This window comes from Calypte anna, chromosome 7, assembly GCF_003957555.1.
Source record: "Calypte anna isolate BGI_N300 chromosome 7, bCalAnn1_v1.p, whole genome shotgun sequence".
NCBI lineage: Eukaryota > Metazoa > Chordata > Aves > Apodiformes > Trochilidae > Calypte > Calypte anna.
Genome location: NC_044253.1, coordinates 17,667,589 through 17,694,576, shown reverse-complemented (window position 1 = coordinate 17,694,576; position 26,988 = coordinate 17,667,589). Strand labels below are relative to the sequence as shown.

General features: G+C 36.1%; 1 protein-coding gene across 1 annotated transcript in view; it reads left to right on the top strand.

Annotated features, from left to right (window-relative positions):
* KCNH7 (potassium voltage-gated channel subfamily H member 7) overlaps positions 1-23,735 on the top strand; it is a 204,848-nt gene extending 181,113 nt beyond the window's left edge. The window contains exons 10-16 of the mRNA XM_008495595.2: positions 1,260-1,512; positions 4,134-4,339; positions 5,677-5,776; positions 14,412-14,663; positions 18,545-18,713; positions 21,971-22,163; positions 23,469-23,735. Coding sequence (XP_008493817.2) covers positions 1,260-1,512; positions 4,134-4,339; positions 5,677-5,776; positions 14,412-14,663; positions 18,545-18,713; positions 21,971-22,163; positions 23,469-23,735 — 1,440 coding nt within the window. The remainder of the gene's footprint in view (positions 1-1,259; positions 1,513-4,133; positions 4,340-5,676; positions 5,777-14,411; positions 14,664-18,544; positions 18,714-21,970; positions 22,164-23,468) is intronic.
* The last annotated feature ends 3,253 nt before the right edge of the window (positions 23,736-26,988 follow it).

The window sequence follows — 26,988 nt, the reverse complement described above, 5'->3', positions numbered from 1 at the left end:
CAGAAGCCTCATATCAGAATTAGCAAAGGATACAAGTTGTGAATATATTTATGCAATGAGAGTGAGTGCACAGACCTTTATTGTGCTGAAGAATTAGTATAGCAACAAGTCAATGCTTTTTGTATATATATATTATTTTTTCTTTGCAGGAATATTTATGTGTTTGCCAAAAAACAGTGCAGAGGATAATCAGGAATGAATCAATAGACTGCTCTAATAACAAAAAGACATACTGTTAGCAAAAGACTAGTAGCATTAGTCCCTGTTTTGTCCTTAGAAATATGCAAGAGATGTAGCCAGCCCCAGGAAAAGCATATAACCCTTTACCATCACTGACAGCAGATAACAGGATTTAAAAGAAACTTGGGAAGTGCATCATAATGTGTCAGACCCATTCCAACAAAAGGAAGTCACAAAGTGGGCATCAGTCCCTTAGAAGTCAGTAGCTGAAATGTTTACTAATTGTAAAAGAAACAGAGGTAAGATGATCCTAGACAATTTAGAATTCCTCACACATACTGACCACATTGTAAGTAGCTCACTTTTCATCTTCTAAACAAAAATCAGTGTGTTACCATGGTACCAAAGAGGCATACCATGGCTCTACTTCAGGCAAACTCCCATTGTTCTGAGTAAGAGATGAGCAAGGACCAGAGCAGCTGGCACCATATTGTGCTGAATTAATCATCTGCCTGTCTAAATCTGCATAACAGCATTGTTTCAGTGACACGTGTTGCTTTTTTTCTTATAAAATTCTAAATTCTACCTTTGCAAGCAGAATATATTGAACATCAAAATGCTATTAAAATTGCTGAAGAATATCTGATCTTGTTCAGATAGCTCTCATTTTACAAATGTCATGTTTATTTCAGCAAAAACATTTTATATTAAATTATATCAATTTATAATTTATAAGAAAGAGACAGACATGTTAGTCCATATAGGTGACATGCAGTCAAGACTGTCCCTTTAGTTGTCTTATTTATTTTACTACAGTGCATTCATTCATATACCTTGCTACCATTTCTTGCAATGAATGAAATCTAACATATTTTGTAACTGCTATGTACACTAGTATGTACATTAGTATTCACATTGTATAGCTCTGCAATATAAATAACACCATGCACTTTTTGAATTAGAATACACTGGCAGGTCTGAGGGCCATCTCTGTATGTCACTCTTTTCTTTCTGTTGAGGAAAAAAACATAAGCAACTATCATAACACTCATATGAAATTCTTCCACTTGTCTTTCCAGGTCCTGAAGGGCTTTCCAGAATGCTTACAAGCTGACATTTGTCTGCACCTCAACCAAAATTTGCTTCAGAATTGCAAAGCTTTCCGAGGGGCCAGTAAAGGCTGCCTTCGAGCTCTGGCTATGAAGTTTAAGACAACACATGCACCTCCTGGAGACACTTTAGTGCACTGTGGAGATGTTCTCACTGCTCTTTACTTTGTGTCAAGAGGCTCCATTGAAATCCTGAAGAGTGACATTGTTGTAGCCATTCTTGGTAAGTAGATTACTGCAAGGCATGTTAAAAGAGTCTAAAAGAAATATCCATTGTTGCTCCTGGGGAAGGAAACTTGTAAATGCTTTATTCACTGTTATTTAAAATGAAGCAGGGAAATAATTTGCTTAAGGAGCAAATTACTGCAATAATTTGTGTGCATCAAAGAGCCCATGCCCTTGAATATCAAAAATAGGAGAGCAGTAGTGGGTCAGATTTATCCCTAGGTAAGTGGAAAGCTGCAAGCTGAGGCAAGCAGATATCAGATTGCTCCAGTTCTGATAATGGCACAAGAACCAAGGTCAAGGCAAGGACACCACTTTTTTTTTTTTTTTTTTTTTTTACAGTGTATAAGTGTACTGAGACACATAGACTTCCTGCATGCTAACTGGATAAAAACATATATCTATTGCAGGCGTTCAAACCATCTTCTGAAAGTTTTTACAAACATCAGCTTCTGCTCATTTAGCATCTAGAAAAGGAATAGAACAGATTAAGCTGATTTAGATTGATACTTAAGTGTAATAACACTAAGATCAGATGCTTGTATAGGGAAAGTATACAGGATTCTCTCTGATCAAAGATGGAACTAGGCTGTTATAGAATAAAGTGATTGACTGCTATCATTTAACTACTTATCAATACCTCCAAAATCTTCCATTGCAGAACAAAAGGGAAAATAATGAAAAGCCAAGGAAGTCTTTTCCCTTAAGCAAATTCTTTCATTTGTCTATCTGTGCTTACTTGGTCTCCATTTGGCCTAGCTGTGGTTGAGCTCCATGTTCTCCAACACGGCAGAGGAGCTGGCACTACAGATACCAACTTGGCCATTTATTGGTACTTTTGAGATTATTATTGGTTCAGAGTTTGCTATGCCCTTTGCTTTTCCAGAGAAACTCTCCAACTTCTCCAAGCTAAAGGGCAGTGAAGCTGAGAATCACAAAAGGAGACAGAGGTAGACCCACAGTGTCAGAGTGTCCTGCTTCATAAGTATTGCAACTTCGTCACAGAAATCAGAGTAATGGAAATGTTGGGTTTGACCCCCATTTTTCCTCAACTCACCAGCACTTTCTCATGTTACTGAGCAAGGTTTGACCAGTACTGACCTGACAACAGTAATTCTGTGCCAAATCCTTAGAAAATGCAATGGCTGTGGACCTCCTAGAATCTAACACCTCTTTCAGCTTTGTAGACAAGATTTAAAAATACGACAATCATGACAATAATCATATTTAAGAGAAGATATTAAATGCTTTGAATATGGATCTCTGCATTCATAAACATTAAAGCCAGAAGGACTATGACATTATGCTGGTTAACCTCATTGGCTCCTGCTACATTTCATACCTTTAACTATCTATTGTGTCTAATGAACTCTGTTTGATAAAAGAAAAGCTATGGGGTTTGGTCTGAAGACATAATAAGATGAAAGAGATCACTTTTCCTGGCAGTTTATTTCTGAGTTAATAATTTTTATTGTTCAAAATGTGTACTTTATTTCTTGTGTAAAATCATCTTGTTTCAATGTCTTTCCATTGGTTCTTGATATCCATTCCTTATTATGTTCTAGAAGCATTTAGTATGGAGTAATTTTTCCTCTCAGTGAGGATTTATGCAATATAATCAGGTTAGCTCTTAATCTTCCTCTTGATAAGCTAAACAGAGTGTACTCTTTAATATTCTCACTGTAAATCATCCTTAAATTATTTTTCACATTTTTTAGCTGCTTGCTCAGTTTTAATCTTCCTTTTTAGGAAATGGAGAAACCAAAACTACTTTCAGTAATCTAATATAAAAGCCACAAATGTTTATCAGAGAGGCACAATCACTCTTGCACTCTTTTTTACTAGTATATTGTTTCTCAGCTGCTATGACCCCTATTCTTTTCCACAAGTGTTTTTCCAGTTCTCTTCCCAACCTCATTTTGCAGGTAAATCCTGCAACCCTTAGTTTAGGACACATTTTACTCAGGACTACAGCTGCAGCTGCAGATTTGGGGAACACAAGCAATTAAAGATGACAATTCTAGCAGCCAGGTACTGTGAATGTATCAACATTGATGGAAAGAATTCTAATAATATCAAAATAGAAGCAGCTCTGTTAAAAGAGATTGTTGAAAACTTCTGCATCTTGCATTCCCTCTGGAAAAAAAAAAAAAACCTACTTAAATATACTTCAAATATGGCCTGTTTTTTCATGTAATTCTTAACAAAATCAGATTGCAAACCAGACAGGTCCTGGACTCCACTCAACTATAGAAATTACACCTTTGTCATCATAATAAGATGACTTAAATCAGTAAATATTATTTTTATGAGAAAGAAATAAGCAACCTGCTCTAGTCATGATGTTTTGATGGAACTGAAGAAATCCTGTGATGAAACTAGATTCTCCTTTCACTTAGTCCAGTTATATGCCTGTGTAATTTCATTGGCTTTAATAATTTCACTTTTAATATTAAGAATGAGTTTTTATTTACAATAACATATATGCACTGGTAATCTGATTGCATTGTTTTGTGTAAAATCAATTATTCTACACTATTATCATAAAGAAATATATAGTTCAATTTTATGGCTTATTCATGTTTAAAATAATAATCTCCATCTAATTTTTTTCTGCAGGGAAAAATGATATTTTTGGAGAGATGGTACATCTTTATGCAAAACCAGGGAAGTCAAATGCTGATGTGAGAGCTTTAACTTACTGTGACTTGCATAAAATCCAGCGAGAAGATCTGCTAGAAGTTTTAGACATGTACCCTGAATTTTCTGATCTCTTCCTCACGAATCTGGAACTAACTTTTAATCTAAGAGATGAAACTGCAAAGGTACATACAATAAGTGATGATTTATTTTTAATTTATTTTATTTTTTAATATTGGGCCAAATTTGTGCCATAGAAAAGAAACTTGAGATTATCAAATGAAAAAGCAAGTTTAGCAAAATTAAAAGCCTGAAGCCAAATCCAATTTTAAAAAAATATATTCACCTGATTGCTTCTTTTGAAGTTAATCAAACTGAGCAGAAGTCAATGAAATTATTCTGATTATTTTAATTTTACAGGATTTGGCTCTACATTTCAAAAGTATTAAAGTTTCAGCCAGGGGGATTTTGGATGTTTTGTTAAAGTCATGGAAAATACTTTCTTTTCAGATGACTGTAGCCTGGGTCACCATAAGGAAAATTTCTGACAATAAATATAATTGTAAAGCCATAAAATAAAGATAAATCAGATTATCTGGATTCATTAGGTGTCTAACAATAGAAAATATTTAATTGTCTTTCAATCATGAATTGTTATTGTCTTACCTTGGAGTGCACCCTACCTCCTAGAATACTAAAAGCGTACAAGGGACTTTTCAGTCAGTCTTCATATGTGCAGAGATTTCTTTGTCTTTTTTTCCCTTCTAAGTGTCCCCTTTTGTCCAGATTGCAGGAAAAAAAGCAGAAAAATAGTGTAGTGTTTCCTCTTCTCAAAGTGCTGTGTTCGGTCTGAACTGGGAAAGAGAGGGGCAAGGCTACTGCTCAGCTCAGTGCTGAGGTTTCCCTAGAAAGCTGCAGGGTATGCAGAAAGCATAACCAGTGTTTCATTTGCTTAACTTGTAAATTTCTCCATTTAAAATACATAGAAAGAGAAGGTTGTTATATGCATCTTGTATTTATTATGGTAAAAAGTACATCCATCTTCTGTAAAACTGATAGAAAGAAACAACACTTGTGTTGTGAATGAACTCGATCAGAGAGGAGAGGTCTAGAAAGATAAAATCGTGATGGGTAAAGTTGCTATAGCATACAGTATAGCATACATGATAGAGGTTGGGTTTTTTCATTAATTTCTCTAAGAGTATTTAAACTACATCTTTTCAAGATCAGGAAGCTGATAACACAGGAATATATATCTTTCCATAGAGGCTTAATATCAGGATGATACTTTTGTTTCACCATCAGTTGGTGACATTATTGGTTTTGCTCAATCTGCAGGAACTTTTCAATGTTAGCACTGAGCAATACCATTAGGTGAAGATGGAGAGGCTGATGCAGACTGACTTGTGTAATACAGCCTTTCTGAAAGCTTGAGCATGATTAACAGTCAATCACCTATTGAAAACCTGCTCTCTTTAGATGGAACTAATCTATCATTATGTTTCATATTTCATTAATCAAGTCTGACCTCGTAATAAGATCGCAAACTACTAATGATACAGATGGAGATAACTGCAAACTACGAAGACGGAAATTGTCCTTTCACAGTGAAATAGAAAAAGGTAATTAACTTCATTTCTTACATTAGACAGCACTGCTTCATTATTCATTGGTATTTCACTTGATAATGTTGGGTACATTAGCTGTCCCTGTAGCAGCTCTGGAGAACCTAGTTGAGCAGAAAAACAGTCTGTGTACTGTCCCCTATACATTTATATATGCTTAGAGGATGTCAGGTTCACTTTTCTGTTACTTCACACCTCTCAACACTACGCTACCTTATTGCACTTGATATGAGTCTCTGTATTATCCTTAAACAATATCTATTTTCTGAGAACCATGTTTTAAACTGTTTGGTGGAACTAATCTATTGGATTATTAAGCATTGTTAATTTTATTTCATTAATTTTATTTTATACATTTCAGCAAAGTGTTTTGTTCAACTTGATGCTAAGTAGTGTTCCTCCCTGAAATGAAATATTTTGTTTTCAGGACACAGTGGATTCATCAGAGTTAGATTTTGATTCATATAGTGATGTGTAAATGGCTGTTCTGGCAAGAGTTCAGGTAACATTTTCTCTGCCTGCATTCACCTTACAGGCTTTTGGGATTAATCCTAGTGAATGAAAAATCAGTGAATATTAAAATATGTCATCACTATTTAGTACTGCTAAATATCAGGAACTTTAGGCTATAGCTGTGGTCAGACAGCCATGAAGGCAGCTAAACTGATACTCACAGGATTTTCATTTTTAGGTATAATTCTTTGAATAAAATTATGCTTTTATGGTCCATTGCTTTGTCTGACAAATTACTGGTATGCCTGTCTTTCATATTGCACAAACACCAATCCTAAATGCAGCATAATACCAATTTTAGAGCTGCAAAGTTGCTGATAATAAATAGGAGCACATTAAATGTACAGAGCAGGTATAATGCTCCATGCTTCATGCTTCAGTGCTCCATTTCCTTCATGAGGAAAACTTTAATCCAAAGTGTGGGTACTCAGAACAATGACATTGCCTTTTGATCAAAGAAGCATCTTTAGGGCAGGAAGCCAACCAACATTGACAACAAATCTGTCAGGAAAATGTTCCCATGAAATATTCAATCTGCTTTTCACTAAGAATTTGTTGACAGAGGCCTTTTGCCTGAATAACCTTCACATTTCTTATGAGAAAGCATATGCTTCCACATAGACAAGATGGAAATGATCTTCCATGCTGTGTCTGCTGCAGAATTACAAATAGGCTCCTCAGGTGTCAATGGGATGCCGAGACCCCCACACTTTTACAGTTCTTGCCCAGTAGATTACATTGAAAACCCTCTTGCATATATTTACTTGGGTTAATTCCCCACAGTCTTTGAAAAAATACTTGCACCACTGAAGAAAAGATAAGCAACAAGCTCCTTAGTCTTGGTAATAAGTGCATGGTATCTGGGAATGCCTGAGTTAGAGAGAAGTATGGTGCATTGATAGTCCATGTGAAGAGAAGATGCAATCATAAAAAGTGCCTTGCCAAGGACTGAGTATTTTGGCCCCTGGGCTTACTGCCCCTCTCTGGTCCCAGCTCAAATTCTCTATACGTTGCCATAGCTGCAGCAGACACCTCGTAGTCAAAGACCTTCAATGTCCCTTCTTTGTGGCCTGAACTAAAATCTCTATTAGATTGTAGTGTACTAGAGGTTACTCCTGGCTTGCTAAGTAATATTCTATTGATGTCAACATTTTACATATAGGAGAGACTGGCATCATATTCTGGTGCAGCATAGTTAAGATTAAACTTTGGAGATCATCCTGCACACTGTCTCAGGAGAACTGGAGTGGCAAAGACGGAGTTTCTGAACACATGTGCTCCTGGCAAATGTATTTCTGGTCAAAGTATTCTTACAGATGAAAATATGTCTTGTATGATGACTTTTAACAATCATATTTTGATTTCAGAATTATACTTTGAACAGGATAGAGACAGCCAGTATTGTCACTTATATATTTTGATATTTTAATCTCAGCAAATTCTTACTGATTCTTAGTTATTGGAGGGGTGGGGGTGAGCAGGGTAGTGTTGCTTATGAAATGGTCTTACTGGAATTCTTTCTTTTCAGCTGTTGACCTACGGGCATGTAATGTAGCCTGAGATTGTATTGTTTCCATCTTTAGTGTGAGCACCGGCAATTTTCTCCCTCTTGGAGTACTAAAAATGGGATTGTGTTATCTCAGCTTTTATTTCATGCTTGCCTGATTTGGACCTTGTTGCCATGGCAACTCCTCCTGCACGAGTATTATCAGGGGTTAAACAAAATCAGCACAGCTCTCTGTTATGCATCTGCAGTTAGTAACACTACTTTTCCAATTGCAAGACCTTCTCAGTCCATCTAGATATATTTCCACCCTTTCTTACTTGTGGCAGCAAACACTGACCTCAGCTTGAACATTGCACTCTGCCATAATGTGATTTTAAAGAGTACAAGGCTACTTGAGGGGTCAGCTTTTTCTCTGCATTCTGGGGAGGTCTACAATACCACAAGAAATCCCCTGCAAAAATAGCACTTACACTACCTCACACCTTATTCTTGGATGAAAGAAATTAATTGCAGACCTTTAAGAATAATGGATGATGTTCCTTGCACAGGTCCAGGTGCAGCTTTAGACAGTTTTATCAGATGCTTGACAATCAGCCAAGAAACTCTCTCCATGACGGCTTAAAATAAGCAGTATTCCTGCCTGGCAGTTCTGGACAAATCTCTCAGCTGGGCTGGCAAGTTAGTCTACTGTTGAAAACTAAGGAACAACAGGCTGCTCCACCTACATTCAGTTGCCTCTTTTAGCAGTGCAGAACACAATCCTTTCTTGCCCACTTCTCATTTTCCTCTAGTAGTTCTGAGAGTTAGCTAATTTCAAGGGAAACACATAGGGGCAAGAAGTATTCTTTGCTCTGCTACTTCTGAGTGCAGAAACATAGGTAAAAAATGCAAAAGTTACAGGTAAACTCACTAAGAGCTTGAAAATTTGATGCTTTGAAAAGACTTTTCTGTAATTCAAGCATTACTACTTTTGCTATCTTCTTCTTTAACTTTTTGTAAATGTTGGATCTAAAATCTTAACCTTCCTGGGACTGCTCCAGTGTCCAATTATTCTCATGAAAAGACAAACTTTGCATTTAGCTTTAACTGATGTAAATCTTAACTGAAGACTATCAAAATTCTAGACCCATTCTGAGCATTCATATATAATTCTCTTAAAGCCCTAGAAGCAATGGAGTATGGAATCCTTTCCATATAGAAAGCTGAGTTTTGATTAAAACTGCACTTCTAACATAGCTAAATCATAGCTGCTCTTTGTTCTTTTGATAGGGCATATAAAATCTTTCCTTCACATACAGGGTAATACTGGCTAAATAAAATAGCATGGATCTACTACGTGGGAATGTAATGATGACCCCACTGAAAAAAATCCTTACTCTAGATTTTTAGCTGTGATCTAAAACAAGAACTGAGAGAGTGATAAAAACTCCGATAGAATTACTGTTGAAATCGTAACCAGAGACTTAGGCAGCTGGCATTACTTTAATTCTTGTCAGATGCCCCAGGGGAACACCTAACAAATTCTATGGCTGTGACTTTCAAATGCCACAAAAGAAAGTTCTTGTGAAATCTTGTTTCACAATTATTACATGCACTTGTCCATGTTGACACAGTCTGTAACAATCATTAGTGGCTTTGCGGTATTTCATTTTTAGCTTAATTTCAAGAGTTATGTTTCTTGACCAGACTTTTCCAAATGTATCTATACTCAAAGTAAACACAGAGGCCAGAGCTTTAACAAACTTCTAATTGAATCCTGATTAGTATAGCTACCTTAAGTGCTACAGTGCTTTTAGCTACTATCCAGGCTAATAAGTCAAACCATATTAACATGGCTTTATTATATGGCCATAGCTGGCAATATAGAAGACAAAGAAATCTTTCGAGAACTGATTGTTGAGGTGAACCAGCATCAAGAGAATGGGGAAACACCACGCCCTGCCCCTGCTGTCTCCCTGTCTTGCCCCCATCCCCTATCTTATTTATTTAAATGCTTACTTTATAAATAAATGACTCAGCCAAGCATTATGCTGTGTATTCTGCAAGGAATTATGGTAAGAATCTGGATAAAAATTGAAGCTTTTACTTAGTATGATGCTGATGAACTCCTCTTGGGCTTAATTAGAAAGGAATTTCTAATGTTCAGTCAGTCAGGTGACTACATGACCAGGAAACAACTAAGACTGTGTCAGGCAGCATATGGTTTGAAACAAGACCTCACATTACCAAAATATTACATTCAGTATGAAAGCCCTAACAAAAAATATAAGGCCATCAGAGAGCCCATTACTGCAGTTTTTCATCTCCTCCTGTTACTGTTATTGCTGGTACCACAGTGCCTAGGAGCCACCTCAGGGAGCTTCTATAGAAGTCTTGTTTCCAGGAGTTGCTCCCAGAGAGGCTGTTTCCTGAGGCCAAATCTGATTGAAACGTATGCACTCACACATACCCATAGCTATCCTTTGAAAAAAAAAAAATCATAATAGTACTACAATGAAAGCTGAATTCCTCATAAAGGAGAATTCTAAACTTGATAGCAGAACTGCTTTGGCATCTGGCCTGAAGCCCTTCTGAGGTGTTTGTACTTCTTTGTTTCTAATTTTTTAAGTATAGCATTATTTCCTGAAATATAAATCAAGAATTGTGCTTCATTATTATCTGATTGGCACTACAGTGATCTGATTGGCCAGACAGAGCAAAGAAGATTCAGAGATAACGCTGGCGCTCCATCTAATTTTACTAAAAATGGGGCAGAAGATTAAATGAAGAATTACATACTCACTTCAGCTTTTAAATTTTTGGCTTTTTAAATGTGACTCAAATTCAGTTGTTCTACACTAACTCCTTTTGTAGTCCATTTTTAAAAAAGAGCATGGATCCTTATAGAAAACTTACCCAGTCTTTAGGTTAAAAGTCTTTTACTGCTTACAGTAAAGTCTTTACTGCTTATTTAAACCTTGAACAGGTTTATAGTTATGTAGATCATGTTAATGATAAAAATTCTCATTCTTATGGTTTGGGATATAAATTGCTTTCTGGGGGGCTGAGGAAGTCATTCACTTAATTTCCTGCACAAAAATTGCATTTGTCTAGGCATACTGTGGGACTTCTTATTCCATGGCTGATAAAGGGAGTAAAATTCTGCCTTCTGAAACACGAGGCTACATAGCTACCCTGATTACATACAACAAAGTCCAGTTAATGAAACTACAGTACTATTAAACAATGCTGTTCCACGTGTGATATATCACTGATATTTTCACCAATATTTGCAGCAGAGTAAGAAGTTCTGAGATAATGTCTAGATCATGCAGACTGCAGTCTAGATCAGGCTGACCATGGCACACAGAAGAAACTTGTTTGATCTCTGGTAACCATCCCACCAAGCTGTATTTTTTGCCAGTATGTCTGTAAGCCTATGTCATAACTACATTTTAGTTATGACAACTCCATTCCTTCCCTTCCTTTGCTAGTGAAAGTGTGAAAGCAGGACATAAACCTTCCAATTATTACTATGAAGATTTTGGAATTTCCAGACAGCAAATGTCAGGGGACATTGCCCATAAACTTGGCCGGTACCCAGGAACACAATGGGCTGAAGCAAATCCTATAAAATGTGTGAACTATCTGTGTGCATGTTTGGTAAAAAAGGAAGTTACAGAATAATTATTTTCAGCAAAACATTGTTTCTAGCAGAGAGTGAAACTTGCATTGGAAAAGGAAAGAGGAAGAATTAGCATGAGAGGGGTGGTAACAGATTACATTCAGTTTGGAAACAGAACAGAAAGGAGAAAATAAACCTTTTTGAACTTTGAGTCTGTGCAATAGAAAGTGAAAAAACTTATAAATACATACACATACACATACACAGATAGAAAATTTCTCTTCTGGGAAATTCATTCCAAACAACTGATTCAGTTTCATTGGAATAGAAAGGAAAATTTTCCTTTGCATAAAGGACTTCCTAGTTATTATTTTTTACATATTTCCACTGAGCTGGAGGTACTGCTAGACTTTTGAGCTGAGGTGCAGACCTTGTACCACCATCAGGTCCTGAAGAACTAAATAAAAGATGTTATTTCCATTTTAATTCCTACTCTAGGTACAGAGCATTGCAGTATTGTTCTTCAGACAGAAGACTCTTTAGCATTATATAAGAATATTTTAAAAGGAAAACAACTAGATGGCTAACAGATAAAACAATGGCAATAAAGCCAATTATGCATATTTTGAAACAGATCAGCTGATGAACAAATATCCCCTGATTTCAATTGGCAGGAATCTACATTCAAGGGATATCCACTTTCCTTCTAATGCTAGTGAGTTCATTATACCTGGGCAGCATTTGGAAAATATGTTTTCTTGTTCTGCTATAGATGGAGACTAATCTAATCTATGGGGATATCAATTGAATTACCCTGTTTTTATAACACTGTAATTTTTAGCAGAATCTGCCTTATTGTTTCTAGATATTTTAGTATTCTCTGAATATGACAGATAAGACATTATGATATACTTCACCTGCTCTACAATTTTTTTCATTAGTCTCAATGACCTCCTCTTAAAATTAGTCCAGTGATTGATTTGTATTCCACAGGGTTCTCATTACAGCTGCCTTTTGTGCACAAAATCCCATGACCATAAAAAGTTACCCTAAAAATTGTCAATTTCAAGCTTTCATTAGAAGGCCTTTTTCACAGGTTGAATTCAGTCAAGCAGTAAGTAATTAAGAAATAGTCTGTAGCATGACTGTATGTATTTCACCATAAATTCCCACCAGAAAAGCCATGGCAGACATCTAGATCAGAATGTTCTCATGAAGCTTTATTTTGGTTTTGTACTATTTTGGAGATGGAATTGCAGAGGACACGGTGCTTGACTCTCCAGTCTGAGCATCCCCCAGGAGCTTTACACTGCCAGTCCATTTGCATTTGTGTTGATGCCTTCGCAGTATCAGGGTGTCGTTTATAGATGCTAAACCTGCCTAACAAAGACCAAATAAAATCAGTTCAGTCCAGGGCTGTGTTAATTGCCCTTGGAGATTTTAGAGGATACAATTACAGGAGGCTTGTTTTAGTGTGGGGTTTTTTTTTGTGGTTGTTGTTGTTCACCATTGCCTGCCCTTGCTGCTCACAGATGTCTGGACTCCTGCAGTGCTCTCTACAGATACTGCATTCTCTTTATGTGCAGATAAAGAGCATTAGATGAGACTAGAATTTTATTTCCTTATAGTGACCAGAAAACAGAGAAGAAACCTAGGGAATATACTAAATGTTGTATTAACCACTGCTGTAGGCTATAAAGAGTACAGACATTCCAGAGCTATGTTGATTAGTAATTAGCACAAAGCAGATGGGAGATCATGCTGTCTTCCCAGAAAGTCAATGCAAACTAGTTACAGTATTTATATGTTGTTGAGACTACCCTACTAAAATGTGTTTTAAATAAATAGCAGAGCTGGAATTATCTTGACATTTCCTAAAATTAGGTAAAACCAAATATTGAATTGGAAATTAGCTTCAAATTTATGCTGAAAGAGATCAGGAGTTTGCTGTACTCAGACACTATTACTCTTGGGTTTAAAACCAATTTAATTTTTAGAATGTGTTTTTAAAGGCACCTGCTTTAAATCTAGTTTTATTTGTCACTTCTTAAGGGGGCTGAATCTGCTGTTCCTTGAATGTGATTAATTAAATGTTCCCTCCCAACTTGATTGGTTTTCTGATGCCATATATATCTCAGCATGTTGTGTACTTACTCAAAAGACTGGGTATTCAGAGAATTGCCATTACTCTAAAGACTAAGGAATTTGGGCTACTTTGGAAAGTTGTTTTGCAAAAATCCCATAAAGACAGACAAGAAACTCCCTTCTTTTTGTAGCAGTAGGGTTTCTTTCAACCTATCAATCCTAAATATAGTTCGGCAGTAATGAGCATGAAGAAATATGCTCTCTGTTTAGGTGGGCCCAGACAGTTTCAGGTTGGGTGGTTGATTAATACAGCTGCCTTTCCAAGAAAATAATAATCAGCAAAGATACTCTTATATGGGCATAGCTTAAACAGATACTTCTGATACTGAGTCTGACATCCATGACTGTTAGCCTGCAAAGACTGAGAAATGCCCAAGAATGTGAGAAATGGGAAGAGGGAATGAAATAATAAATACATTTTTGTAAAACTTTGGGAAACAAGGCTTTCAAAAATCTCATCCTCACCTAAAAAAAGAAAAACAGAAAAAAAAACAAAAAACCAAAACAAAACCCAACCCCCCCATAAAACCAACAACAAAAAAACACAAAGTTAATAAACAGGAGGGCTGTGTTGAAAACTTTTTTATATATATAAACAACTTTTTGCATAATGAGTTATAGTTCAGGGACTATGAATCCTTACAAGATAATGAAAATGTCTTCTCTTACTTTAAATAAAATACAAATCTTCTCTGACTCAGGAATCAAAAAAAGACTTTAATTTCAATTAATTCTAATAGAAAGTGGACTTCCAGCCTGATATAATATTATCTCCATCAGCAAACCAGAATAAACAAGGGCGAGATTTTATGAAATGCATATTTTTGTACACAATTATTTCTGTTTAACAGATTATTTCAAAGAGAATGGTCAAAGTGATCCTGAACCCTCAGGAGATACCACCAGATACTATCAATCTATTAAAAAACACTTGGAGGAGAAAAAAAGTGGGTCATCATCTTTTGTGTCCTCCACTGAAGATGAGCAAAAGCCTCTGTTCTCTGAGATAGCTGATTATCCATCTGTGACAGAGAAAACCACAGAGCTGGACTTTGAAGAAGTGCTTCATGCCACTGAAGAAATTCTTATTGACAAAAGAAGCAATTCTTGCAAAGGTAATCTAGATTATGCTATTTTCTCAAGTCTGAGTGGGCATATTTTTTAGTCTAATCATAAAAAAATAATTTTATGAATGGTTCTATCAATTCTGTACATAATAGTTACTTTTGAGTTTCCTGAAAGGTAAACAAGATATAATATTTTAGATAATAAAGTATTATTTCTCAAGAACATTAATGTAGTTTAATGCACAGACTGTGGGGCTGGGTTATAGAACCTCCAAAAGGCTATTCCAGGCTTTGTTAATAAATCATCTTGTAACTGAATTGCCTAAGGAAAGGCATTTAAACCAACTAAAACTGTCAGCTGGTTCTGGACTTCACCAAGTGCCAATGGATGACAACTGCACTCAAAGTAAAAGAATCCCTCAAAAATGTTTAATATGCCAGCATTGAGGAACAGTGAAAAAGCCTAAATAATGAGAGCCACATGAGCCTAGTGATGGCTGCACATGCACACGTACAGAGAAAAGGTTTTCAGGTAATTAGTTTCATTCTCTGTATTGACACAGCACGACTAAAATGTAGTCCAAAAAAGTCCATAGTAGCTTGAATGAAGGCTATCCCGTTCTGTTGTATATGTCGGTTAGGAGTGCCATCACATCACACAGACCTAATCCTGAATTCCATAAATAAAACATAAAAACAAAGATCTGACCTTTTGTGTATGGCAAATGATCAAAAACTATTAAGAAACCTTGTAGATAAATCACATAATTAAAATTACATTTAATATACTAAAATATTTATTTTCTCAGTAATGTGAAGGAAAATTATTAAAAGCCCTGAATTATTATTCAATTTAAATATTGCTGAAAGTTTTTTTTAATTTGTTTTAGTCTGAAGGGAGGAATTACATGTTTACTGTTTTCCCCAGTAGTTTGTTTCCATTAAGGCAATTTAAGAATTTAACCATCATTCAATACACTTCAGGCTTTTAGACTATAATTTTAAACAATCCTAATGGTTAATTAGGCCTAAAAATGTAATTTTTACATTTCAGAGGTATGAATATGTGAAGCCTGATCTCCTCAGATTACGACTATATTATTCTGCACCAAATAAATTTGTTGCCTACATATGGCAATTTGAAATCTTACCTTTCCCCTACCAATAGCCAGAAATGTGTCCTTGCAGCTATAGCAACATTTTCCAAGGCAACCTGTTCCAGATTTTATTTAAGCTAAATTTAGCACGTCTGAAGTTTACATATTTTGATTAAGACCACATTTTTTTTCCACTTTGTAATCTAATCTAGCATTTCTGCTAATGAGTGAAAGCTCATTACCTTTCTTGCAACATTTATAAAAACGTCGGGTCAATAAGACAGTATCAACTTTTATTGATACATGTTTTAAACAAAATTCTTATTCCTTCTATTAGTTAAAGATTGATTATAATTTACCATAGAAGTCATAATTGTAATGAAGTTTTGAAATAAACTCTGCTTGTTTGTATGTATGCTTATAATTCACATATGATTTTTTAATACAAATGCACTTGTATAAAGCTATTTTACTATTCATTACCACTGTGACTGATACATATTTATTTAGCTTTGTTTTAAGCTCTGGTCATTAACGTTGATGAATGGAAACCCTATTAATAATGTACTAAATAATGTGGGCAGAAACTGCATAAACTTCTCTCTCATAATGCTGAAATGTAATTACTCTTAATGGTAAAATGTCTTTTTTGGAAGACCTGATAATTTTCCCATAGTTGGTAACCTATATATTGTGGAAAAATGCTGGTTTTACTTGGTCATTATTTCGACTATCAGATTGATTCTTGACCTGTTTGAGTGAACCAAGTTACACATTTCTTGATTTTGATCTCAGTCTAGGATTCTTCAAGCTCTGGAAGAATGTGGTAATAGAGTTGCAGTGGTTGTTGTGCTTTTCTGGGAATACCTGTGTGTGTGTGTGTGTAACTACCTGAAAAGATGCCTAGAACAGGGCAATACCATAATTTACAGCATATTAACTGGCTTACAGTGTATTGACTTCTTTTATAATTATAGTGATAATTCATTTGCTTTGTCACAAATTAAATGTTTAATGCAATAGTCTACAAATACCTATTCTGGGAAAAAAAGCAGTTGTGATTTCCCTAGTATAATTCATGGTATTGAAAAACATTTGATTTTTTTGTAAGACTTATTGTTTAAAATAACCAATAACTTGTTTCAAAAGGATATTAAAAAAAAAGTAGTGAAATGTGTGGCCTATGTTTAGTTTTAGTTTCTACTGAAATTGACTGCTTAAAAGTAGACCTGCTGGATTTACAACATCCTTTGGGCCCACAACCATAGTTTAAAATCTTACCTCTGAATTTGTGATTCTCTATTCCCTTCACTTTTCTGAGAACTTTACAACTTTCTTACACGCTGCAAATTGTGCCAAGTGTGCCTGCTAAAAGCAAATTATGTGTGCCTCTGACTCTGTTTTTCTCTTCTGTTGGCCTAAGTGGCTGAGAAGCTGAAAGTTTCTGTGTAACCAAGATGATATCCTTTCCCCCTTCCTTCTCCTCAATGCATAAAGTCAGTTACAGGTCACATGAAATACAAACACTTTCTGCAGCTCCAGGAAATCCTCTACTGCCTGCTAACCAAAGATCAGATAGTGCAGCAAGCACCTTTCTTTCACAAAAAAGAGAAGCAAGTATCCTCCTTCACTTGGAGTTACACAGGGAGAGCTCCCCTTCCTAGCTAAATCTGCTTGAAATACTAAATATGAGCAGGATTTTTTTTAATTTTTATTTTATTTCTTTACTTAGAATAGCACTGTCAAAGATGTGTTTGAAAAGGATTAGCTAACAGCATTTGGACAAAGCTCTCTCGTGTCACCCACAATGTGTTTTTTAATCTCTTCTTTGAAACATGGCTCTGGATGCTATGGTTGCTTAGAAAAAATTCACAAGTGTGAAATGAATGTAACCTAGGATGAGTTATCAGCATGCAGTGCTAAGAGAAGTGTTAGGAGAAGCTCTTAGCAAACCATTCAGGCACTACTGGGGGATGTGGGGCTGAAATCCAACTGCTCATACAACAGAGGCGGGCACTGTATAAGCAGTCAAAGATTTTGTCCAGCTGTACGTTGATGCAGCAGCCTGAGTGCAGGAAGAACTTTTAATACATTCTGTAACTTCATGTAGTTAAATAATTACAAATACAACCCTAATGGGAGCTGTACTGAACAGATGTTAAAGTTTTAACAGCCTTTTTTATCACAGCAGAGGAGAATCTTTGTGGTACAAAACGATTTTTGACTGTTTGCTTGACAATAGATTCACTCAAAGTAAAAAAGGCTTGAGGGGGGGAGGGGATAGATGTAGAAAAAGTATTGTTCATCCCAAATATATCATCTGCAATCTCTGCGATGCTCTTAGGAAAAACTTCCTTCTACATTAGGTAAGAGGATATGCAACTAATGCCTCCTATAATAAATAATTTGTCAAAAAAAAAACCAAACCTCCACACAAAACCAAAAAAACTACACAAAACCTTGAAAAAAAATTGGACCTTTATTGGTACATTTAGAAAAAAAAACCTCAAGAAATAGCAGCCATTCAGTGGCAGAACTCTGATGACACTGACTAGACAAAACTAGTTGTTTACCTACAGCTTCAAAATGTTAGTATGTTGCTATTTTTATGCTAGAATTCTATAATCCTTCAATGTCCTAATTTGTATTTTTTTTTAATAGCAGTGAGGATCAAATAGTGTTTGAAAAACACTGCCTGAAAGGCAGTGTGCCAGCATACCTTTTTTTGACTGAGGGTTTTGAGAAACACTAGTACATGGAATGCTCTAGGGGTAGCAATCCTTCTCTAGCAACGTGAATATGAAACAATGTATATGGTTTGTTTTCCATCAGATATCACTGATAAAAGAGACTGGGAGCAGGAGAACATCCAGGAGTACCAGGACTCCCCAGCTCAGTCAGCATTACCCCATGTTACATGGGGCATCTGTGAAACTGAAAGTGACTTTATATATGGAGAAGTGGAGAATCGATTAGATTTACTTCAAGAACAACTCAACAGGTAAAAATAGACATGTGACCAAAAAAAGGAATATGTGTGAGAGAGTGCATAATTAACATATTAACATACACTACAAGAGGAATGAATTTGCACAGGAAGTTTCCAAAAACATTTGGATATTCAGAAGTTCAAAAGTACAAATATATGCCTGATGGAAATATCACATCCTTCTTTATATCTAGTACGGAGGACCTCAGATGATACTTAAGTTCAACCTTCCATGTTCTAGGAATAACCTATTCTGGGAATGCTGGGTACAAAATTTTTAATTCATTGCCAGAATATTCATGCCACTTGCCTCTAGGTACCCACATTAGCTACTCTGAATTGCCTTGCATAAAAGCCCCTCTACTCAATTTACTGTTTCTGAGGTCAGCTTTTTAACAAAGAAGCTGTAGTGAGGCATCTAAACTTGCTAAATTTAAATCTCACCTCACCCAGAATGCTGTTTCCTTACCAGTTATTCCTAGGTATCTACATGTTCACAAAAACTCAATTTTCAATATCTTCAGTATCTGAAGTACTCTTTCTTTCCTGGAGATCCAAAGAAACCATCTGCCATGTTCAAAAAAGACAAATTCTCTTTTTGATGCACTAATTTTGCAACCGACCCTATAGTAAATAAGACATGGGAGAATGCAAATGCAAAATACTATTACCTGTTAGAAAACAGATGCTTTGTTTGTCAGAATCCATAATTACCTTTGCTTAATAAAATGTCTCCTCCATCTCTCTTTTGCTTTCTGATATACTATTCTGCTGGCAGCTAAGTAGCATGGCTTATAGCATTTTAAAAATAAGGTTACTGAATTTTGATCCATCCTACACTATAATTTACCATGTAACTGAGCTTAATCTCAAATTGCCCTATGCTCAGGTCTGTGCCTTTTTTATTATTTTCACTCTGCAATTCCATTACTAATTTGCCATTTTTCCATGGCAAATACTATAAAAAGCACTCAGCCCTAATTATACTTTACTAGCTCTCCACTGGCATTCTGTGCTTATATTTTAGCAATTGGTTTAAAGCGGGGTTAGCAGCACACTGTTTTCTTCATCTGCCATAAGCCAATAAAACCATAGTACTTTTAATTTCTTAATACTACACAGTACATTAAAAAGACATTTTTAACATGTAAGCCTAAATTGCTGTAGGTTCTAATTGCAGTACAGTTGAGTAATCCAAGTAAATGTCAATGTCACATAACAAACAGCTGCATGCTTCCCATCAATAGTGTGTAGTCTTTTGGGCTACATTTCTTTAACCAAAGTCTTAAGATCTTGATACTGAAGTTACTTCTCAAATTTACCCATTGTTTTGTCAAATTCTTATGCATTTTTTGAGTGAGAAAATATCCTTATTGCTGATAAACTAAGATTTAAGTTGATATGGATTTTTTAAAAATCATTTTATCCTTTACCTCTTTTCATGTTTTTAAAGCTTTTCATGCTTTAAAGATTTTGGGCTTTTCTAGGTTTTCTATGAATATAAAAGACAATATTCTACCCTGCTTAAGGCAGATCTGACCTGATGGACTAAAAAGCAGGATCACTTCTCCCTGACCTTTTCCATGCCATGTCAGAGGCTTGGCATATTAATTATTTAATGGCTATACAAGACTGGAAAACCATTGTACAAGGAAGAGTCCCTAAAGATATCTCTGGTTCTCCTTTTTACGTAATTGGAATTTCAAGGAGGCTGTGGGCCAAGCATCTATGGTTCTCTTGTTCATTCATCCTTGGGTGGCACAACATGGACTTATTTAAATTTTGGAGAAAGGAGGGAGAAGTTACGTATGCAATAATGACAAAGACTACTAGAGGTACTCTTTGATTCAAAGTATGATGCGACTCCCATCAAGTGCTAACAAAGTACAAAGGGAGCAATTTTGGCATTAATTCTAAGCCAAAAACAATGATCAATGCAAGTACTACAGTACTAAATCCCTTTTATTCGCTGAGATGCTGAGGCCCAGGTTTAGCAGATGGGAGGTCCCTTGATGGTGTCATGCTGCTGCTGCTGCTGCAGTATTTTCCCTGAGGAATCAGCATCGTGCCTGTGTGAGATCAGCACATTTGCAAGCAGCAAGGAAACCAAGGGAGCTGAAAAAGAGGGCAAATAGGGCATGTTAACAGCAATCTCCATTTTTAGGCCTTTCTTTATGAGAACTAATGCCACAGAACAAGCTTTTCCTGATAAAGGAAGAAACAGCATCCTAAAAAATCCTTTGGGCATAGCTTTTGGATTAATGTCATGGATACTTTTATAAATAAATTACACATGCAATGGACAACTCCAACATAATAAAAAATATCAAACAGTGAAGCACTTAGTAAAAGCAAAAATCAGGATCAATTCTGTGGCTGTAGGAGCCCAAGTAGTAACAGTCACAACATCACAGGCTGCTGACAAAGATTTGTCTACTCTGTCAGATGAGCTGCAATACAGAAGGTCATATGTCTACATAGCAGTCTGTCACAACATGTTCTGTAGCCTTCCAGCAGCTGGAGAGGCACTATTACCTGTTGTTGAGTCTGGCAAGACCATTTGAAAATCATTTCAGTGCAGCAGAATTGTAAGTATGATCAACATAAGCAGCTCAAGTGCTTCAGAAGTCATATAAAAATTTATGAAACAGGAAAAAAAGAGAAAAAGCTACTAAATTTGAACATCAGAAATGTTGCTATTAATTCTGAGGCCTGAATGAGTCTGAATAAATTTTCTCAGTGAAGAGACTTGAGCTGACTTTTAGAAATTATATTGAAAACATCTTTCATTTTCTAACTGTGGAAAAACACAAATGTGGTTTTCTGCTTATTTCAGTGCATTGTATTAGCATTGGGAATATCAGAATTAATTAATATTCAGGTCCATCGGAAATAGTGTCTCATCCTCAGCCAGTGCAAATTAATTTAGTTACAGGGAAGAGAATGCATTTATTAGAGTTAATTTCAACCAAAGGTCCTCTGTGTTACTTTATGTTACAAAGATACGGGCAGTAGTGAACTCAGTCTTAAGATAGCAAAAAGACCAGAGACAAGCATGCAGGTATGTTCTGCAAAGGAAAGCTCAAGCTTTGGAAGGGCTCGCTACTCCCTCTTCTGTTCTTTCCCATGTAAGACATGGTCATGGCATAACAAGCAGTAGTGTGCTTCATTAATGAGCTGCAGGTCCCTCTTGAATGCATCTATAATCAGAACTTTAAAATATAGCTGTTCCTTACCGTGAGTCAACAGATTCTGTGTTACTTCTCTAGGCTTGAGTCCCAGATGACTGCTGACATCCAAACCATCCTGCAGCTTCTGCAAAGGCAGTCAACACTCATTCCACCTGCCTATAGCATGGTGACTGCAGGTGCAGACTATCAGCAGCCAGCAGCCCGGGTGATACAAAAGCTTCAGCCTGCAGCATCGATTAAAACAGACAGAAGTTTCAGTCCTTCATCTCAGGTATGTGCATCTCCAAGAAGAGGTTTGCTCACCTTTTTCAATTACAGTGGAAGAAATGCATAGTGATCTAGGTGCTTGTTCATTAATTTAAGGAATTTAAGGAATATGAAGTCATTATTTTGACGGAGAACCTCCCCAGTGGACTTAAATAGTACATTTTCAGAAGCCATGTTTTGTAGAAATCCATAGAATTACTTATCTTATAATCAAATGGATTTACTTACATGCTCTTCAAAAACTTTGGCAGAAATGACAAGTACTAGACATGGATGTAAACCTCACTTTCTAAGCATCAGACCTGCCTGCATGGCTGCATCTGCCATAAATCCCATTCATGAAGTCCTGAAAAGCACCTGAAGGTGCCCGACATGTCCAGCACCACAGTGGTTATACGGATACAGGAACAGGAAGGGCTAAAATTATTCTCGCATCCAGTCCCTTACTACTGATGGAAATACAAACATACAGAGCTGGGACATACCTGCATTTCCCAATAATTATTTTTCACCCCAGTTCTCATCAGGTAAAATTTGATGATTTTCCAAGCTGGACTTTAACAGCTTGGGAAGAGATGTGGTATGTTGTTTGCAAACAGGACGCTGCATGTCTAGAAATTTCAGGTCAGACACATAGCATATAACTAGGAAATACAGAGTGCTTGGATGTCTCACTCTCTGTGCATATGCTGGAACACCTGTGGGCTCAGTAAGTAAAACCCATCTAGAAGGCATCTGTTCACATGCATAAATGCCTCACAGTAATTTTCAGAAGTCTAAACTCATCATGCATATACCTGCACAAAACATACACCCATATGAATGACCAAAAATGTGGCCACCCTCTGCAAACACCAGCAGGTTCACTGCACACTTCACACAAATTAAGAGTTAGAAAATGAACTGCATGTTGAGACCGAAACCCAAAAGTTTATAATGTTCAGAATTCTGCAATTCCAGAGTTACATTCTGAAACAAATCTGCAAATTCAAGTATGTTTAAATCCACACTAAATCGGGTCTCAAGAGCATTCCGTCCTTCAGAAAGGCCCGTGCATATGTGGATCTTGATGTCATATGAGCAAGTATGAGGAGAGTACAAGGTCTCCAGGCTTCTACATTTGATCAACAAAATTGCATAAAACTACATTAAATTAAATGCAGTACCATGTAAAAGTATTTCAGTACGCTGCTTAATTTTCAAACATGGCTTTCCAGCAAGTCTCTGAATGTACTAGTTCTGAGAAGAACAAGAGCCTGGAAGAGACTGATTTAATTATTACCATCCTGTTTCTTCTCTTCCCTTCCAGTGTCCTGAATTTCCAGACCTTGAAAAATCAAAACTTAAATCCAAAGAATCCCTCTCAAGTGGAGTACATCTTAACACAGCCTCAGAAGACAACCTGGCTTCTGTTTTACATCAAGAACGTGACCAGTCTGTAGAGTGTCCACCCCAGCATTGTAAAACTTTTCTCCAGCCAGTTAGGCACCCTTCCTTGCCAGAATCTTCACTAAGCACTGTAGGAATCATGAGTCTTCATAGGCATGTTTCTGATCCTGGTCTTCCTGGGAAATAATACTTTTATACTATTACTTCACATAAAAATTTAAGTGCTTTTAATGGCTGTTTTTCCTTTTTTTTTTCTTTTTTTTTCTTTTTTTCTTTTTTTGTATTTAAATCCTCTATACTTGACTCAGGGGCTACAAGGAATATACCATTATGCAAAAGTACTGTATATTTTCCTAAATCCGATGCTTGTAAGGTAAAGTTGAGCAGTTCTGATGTAAATATATATATACACACACACTAACTGTATGTTCCAAATGTAAAACTGCCAGCATTCTCAAGGCACCTTATATTTTTATTTTTTTTAAATAACATGCATGTTCTGAAATTACAGTTTACATTGCATGGAGATTACCATTTACTGGTATCATGGAAATAGTATTTTATTGTGGATAGGTCTTCAGACAAATAGGAGACCAATAACAGTAATTCACATAGAAAAAACTCCTAACTGACCAAGTTAAAATCCAAGCAAAATCTTCTTCTAGCTCACTTGAGAATTGATTTATCTTTCTTGTAGTGAGCATTTTACAATAAATCACAGTGAATCTACAGAAAGAATAAGGTAACCAAGTCTTCTGGGTTTGAAACAATTAGGACAGAGAAACCAGCTTCCTTCCAAATCAGTTGAAGTATAGCTGTATTTTAAGAGACAGGAATACTCTGCCACAAGCTGTAAAAAATCACCATAGCTTGCATCACAAAACTGCATTAAATTAATTATTTGTTTCCAGTACATTAAAAATAAACAAATAAAAAGATCACATCATAGAAATTATCTGTCCTCAGTAGGCAGGACACTTCATCTGTCACACCAATATAATCAAATGCAATAAACATAATTTCTATATAATACAGAAGACTGTGCTCCTTTTGTTCAATACAAATCATTAACAATCTGTTTAATTAAGAAAATACTCTGCATATTTTTGGTTTATAATGATTAGGATGTTTGGTTGCAGTTATCTATTTTTACCGTCTGGCCTCTCTACGGTGATTCTAGACAGGGTATATATGGATGTGGACAAACACATACACCACACACACACTCCTGTATGTGTGCATGCGTGTATTTTATATATGTACATAAGTGTGTATGTATGTGTGTATATATTCATATGCACACATATACACAGGTGTGTGTATATACCTACACTTACATGTAGGAGTATAGATATAGATAGATATATATATATATATGTATATATGTAAAATCACTTTCAGGAACAGTTGTAAACTTTCTTATTATAAAACAAGTAAGCTTAGCTTGTGTCCAAAGCTGACTACAGTAGAATAAAATTATTAAGGTCTGTAGGCTTTTAATACAGTATGTACTGTATGTGCATAATGCTTTGTGAATACTTAGATTTAATTTTATTAAAATATGATTCTGCTTCAAATGTTGTGTTTATTTTAGAAATAACTGACCTTTTTTATTACTGCTTTCAAATATTTAAAATGTTCATGATTTTCTAAACTAAGTGCTTCAATGTGAAAATCCTCTAGGAAAAGAACTGTTTGAGAAGAGCATGTAATGCAGTTAGAGGGAGAGAAGTTAAATTTTAGCTAGAACCAAATTAAACCTTCTGTCCTACACCAGTGCTAGAGCAATGCAATAGTGATTGACCTTCACAGTATTAGAAACATATATTATATGTTTGAATCAGAATGATACATAGCATCTCTAATCATACACATCCAGTAAATAAAAGCAAGGTGGCAGAATCTTCTCTCATTTATAGTGTGCATGTTGAGCTACTGAGCAAGGTTCTGCTTTAGCTTTGTATATAAAGACACAAAAATTAAGTAACAGTGAAAAGAGGAACCAACCCTTCCCATACAAGATCAGATTTTCTTCTGTCTCATGCTGCTGCTGACTGTTGAAAGTTCCACCTGCTACAACATGCTGACTGCTCTTCTACCACGACAGGAGGTCTGCACTGTTTAGTGCTTTGCAGAATCAGATCCAAGGTGACAGAATCATTGGGCCAGGCAGAATCTCTGCCTGCATATACTCTAGTGAAACAGGAGTGCTGAATAACAAATCAAAATAGCTTCTGCTTTTTCTTTTTTTTTCCAAATACCAAGCACTAATAACTTCTGTTCTAGCTCAATCTAGTAACTGATAGTAATGTCTGTGACAAAGAACAAACTAGCCCATTTTCTAAAACAGTACTTGTGGTTATGCTGCATTTAAAACAGTCTGGTATAAATTAAAAATAAAATTAATTAAAAAAATATAACGCATGATCATTGATTTACAAAATGCCCTTTGTTCTATTTCATCACTTGCTATTTCACATTAATGAAGAGATTGCACAAAACAGGTGAACTGGGGAAGAAGTGTTGGGGAAAAGTGGCAACTATTTCACTCAGTCCACGTGAAGGAAAAGCTACTCTTCTTCCTCCTTTTCTTTGCTCAAAAAGGCTTTGTTCTTTCCTTAACTTTGTATTTATCAAAAAGAGAAATCTTGAAGGGGGGCAACCTAGAGAGACTTTGCAAGGTTATGGAAGTTCTAAGCTCCCTAGACATCTGACAATGAATGAAGATACAAAACATGAAAGATGACAACTTAGCTGGCAATACTCCTGCTGCCCCTTATCCTGCCAAAGGAAGATCTATCTTCTCAGACACCTTCATTTCTTTCTGAGGTACTGTGAAGCACATGGTGACCCACTGCTCCAAGCTTTTTTCTTCTTGAGACAGGTACAGACCACTGATTTTAGATCTGCAAAACTACTTTTTTTTTTTTTTTTTTTAAATGGGCTGGGTCCCTGTCTGCACATATTTACATTAAATGTCTTGTATCTTGACTTACCTAACCCCGCCTTTCATGTTCCCACCCTTTGTTCACTCAGCAAATGTGTCATATATTCTGGTCTCCTGCCTCTCAGCCCATGGATGAAACAGTCTTCCCTTTTCCTGCTGCAGATTGTGTCCTAGAAAACTCCTCTCTCTGGTGGGCAGGTCACTGATCAGGGCTTCCATATAACTCACCAACATATACAAAATATATATATATACAAAAACCTTTGCTTGGCCTCTAGCTGGCTGCACAAGTGAAGAAACTAGAGTTTTGCCCACAGATTAATTCTGTTTCCTTCCAGTTGAGAGATGTTGAGCTAGCATGGACACAACTAGAATAGTGGGAAACTGCAGTAGCAGCATAGCAGAAGCAGCTGAAAGCTGATTCTGCAGCTGAAAGTTGTACATACTACCACACTTGCAGAATAGAAGCTTTGATGTCTCTATGCTCTTTTGA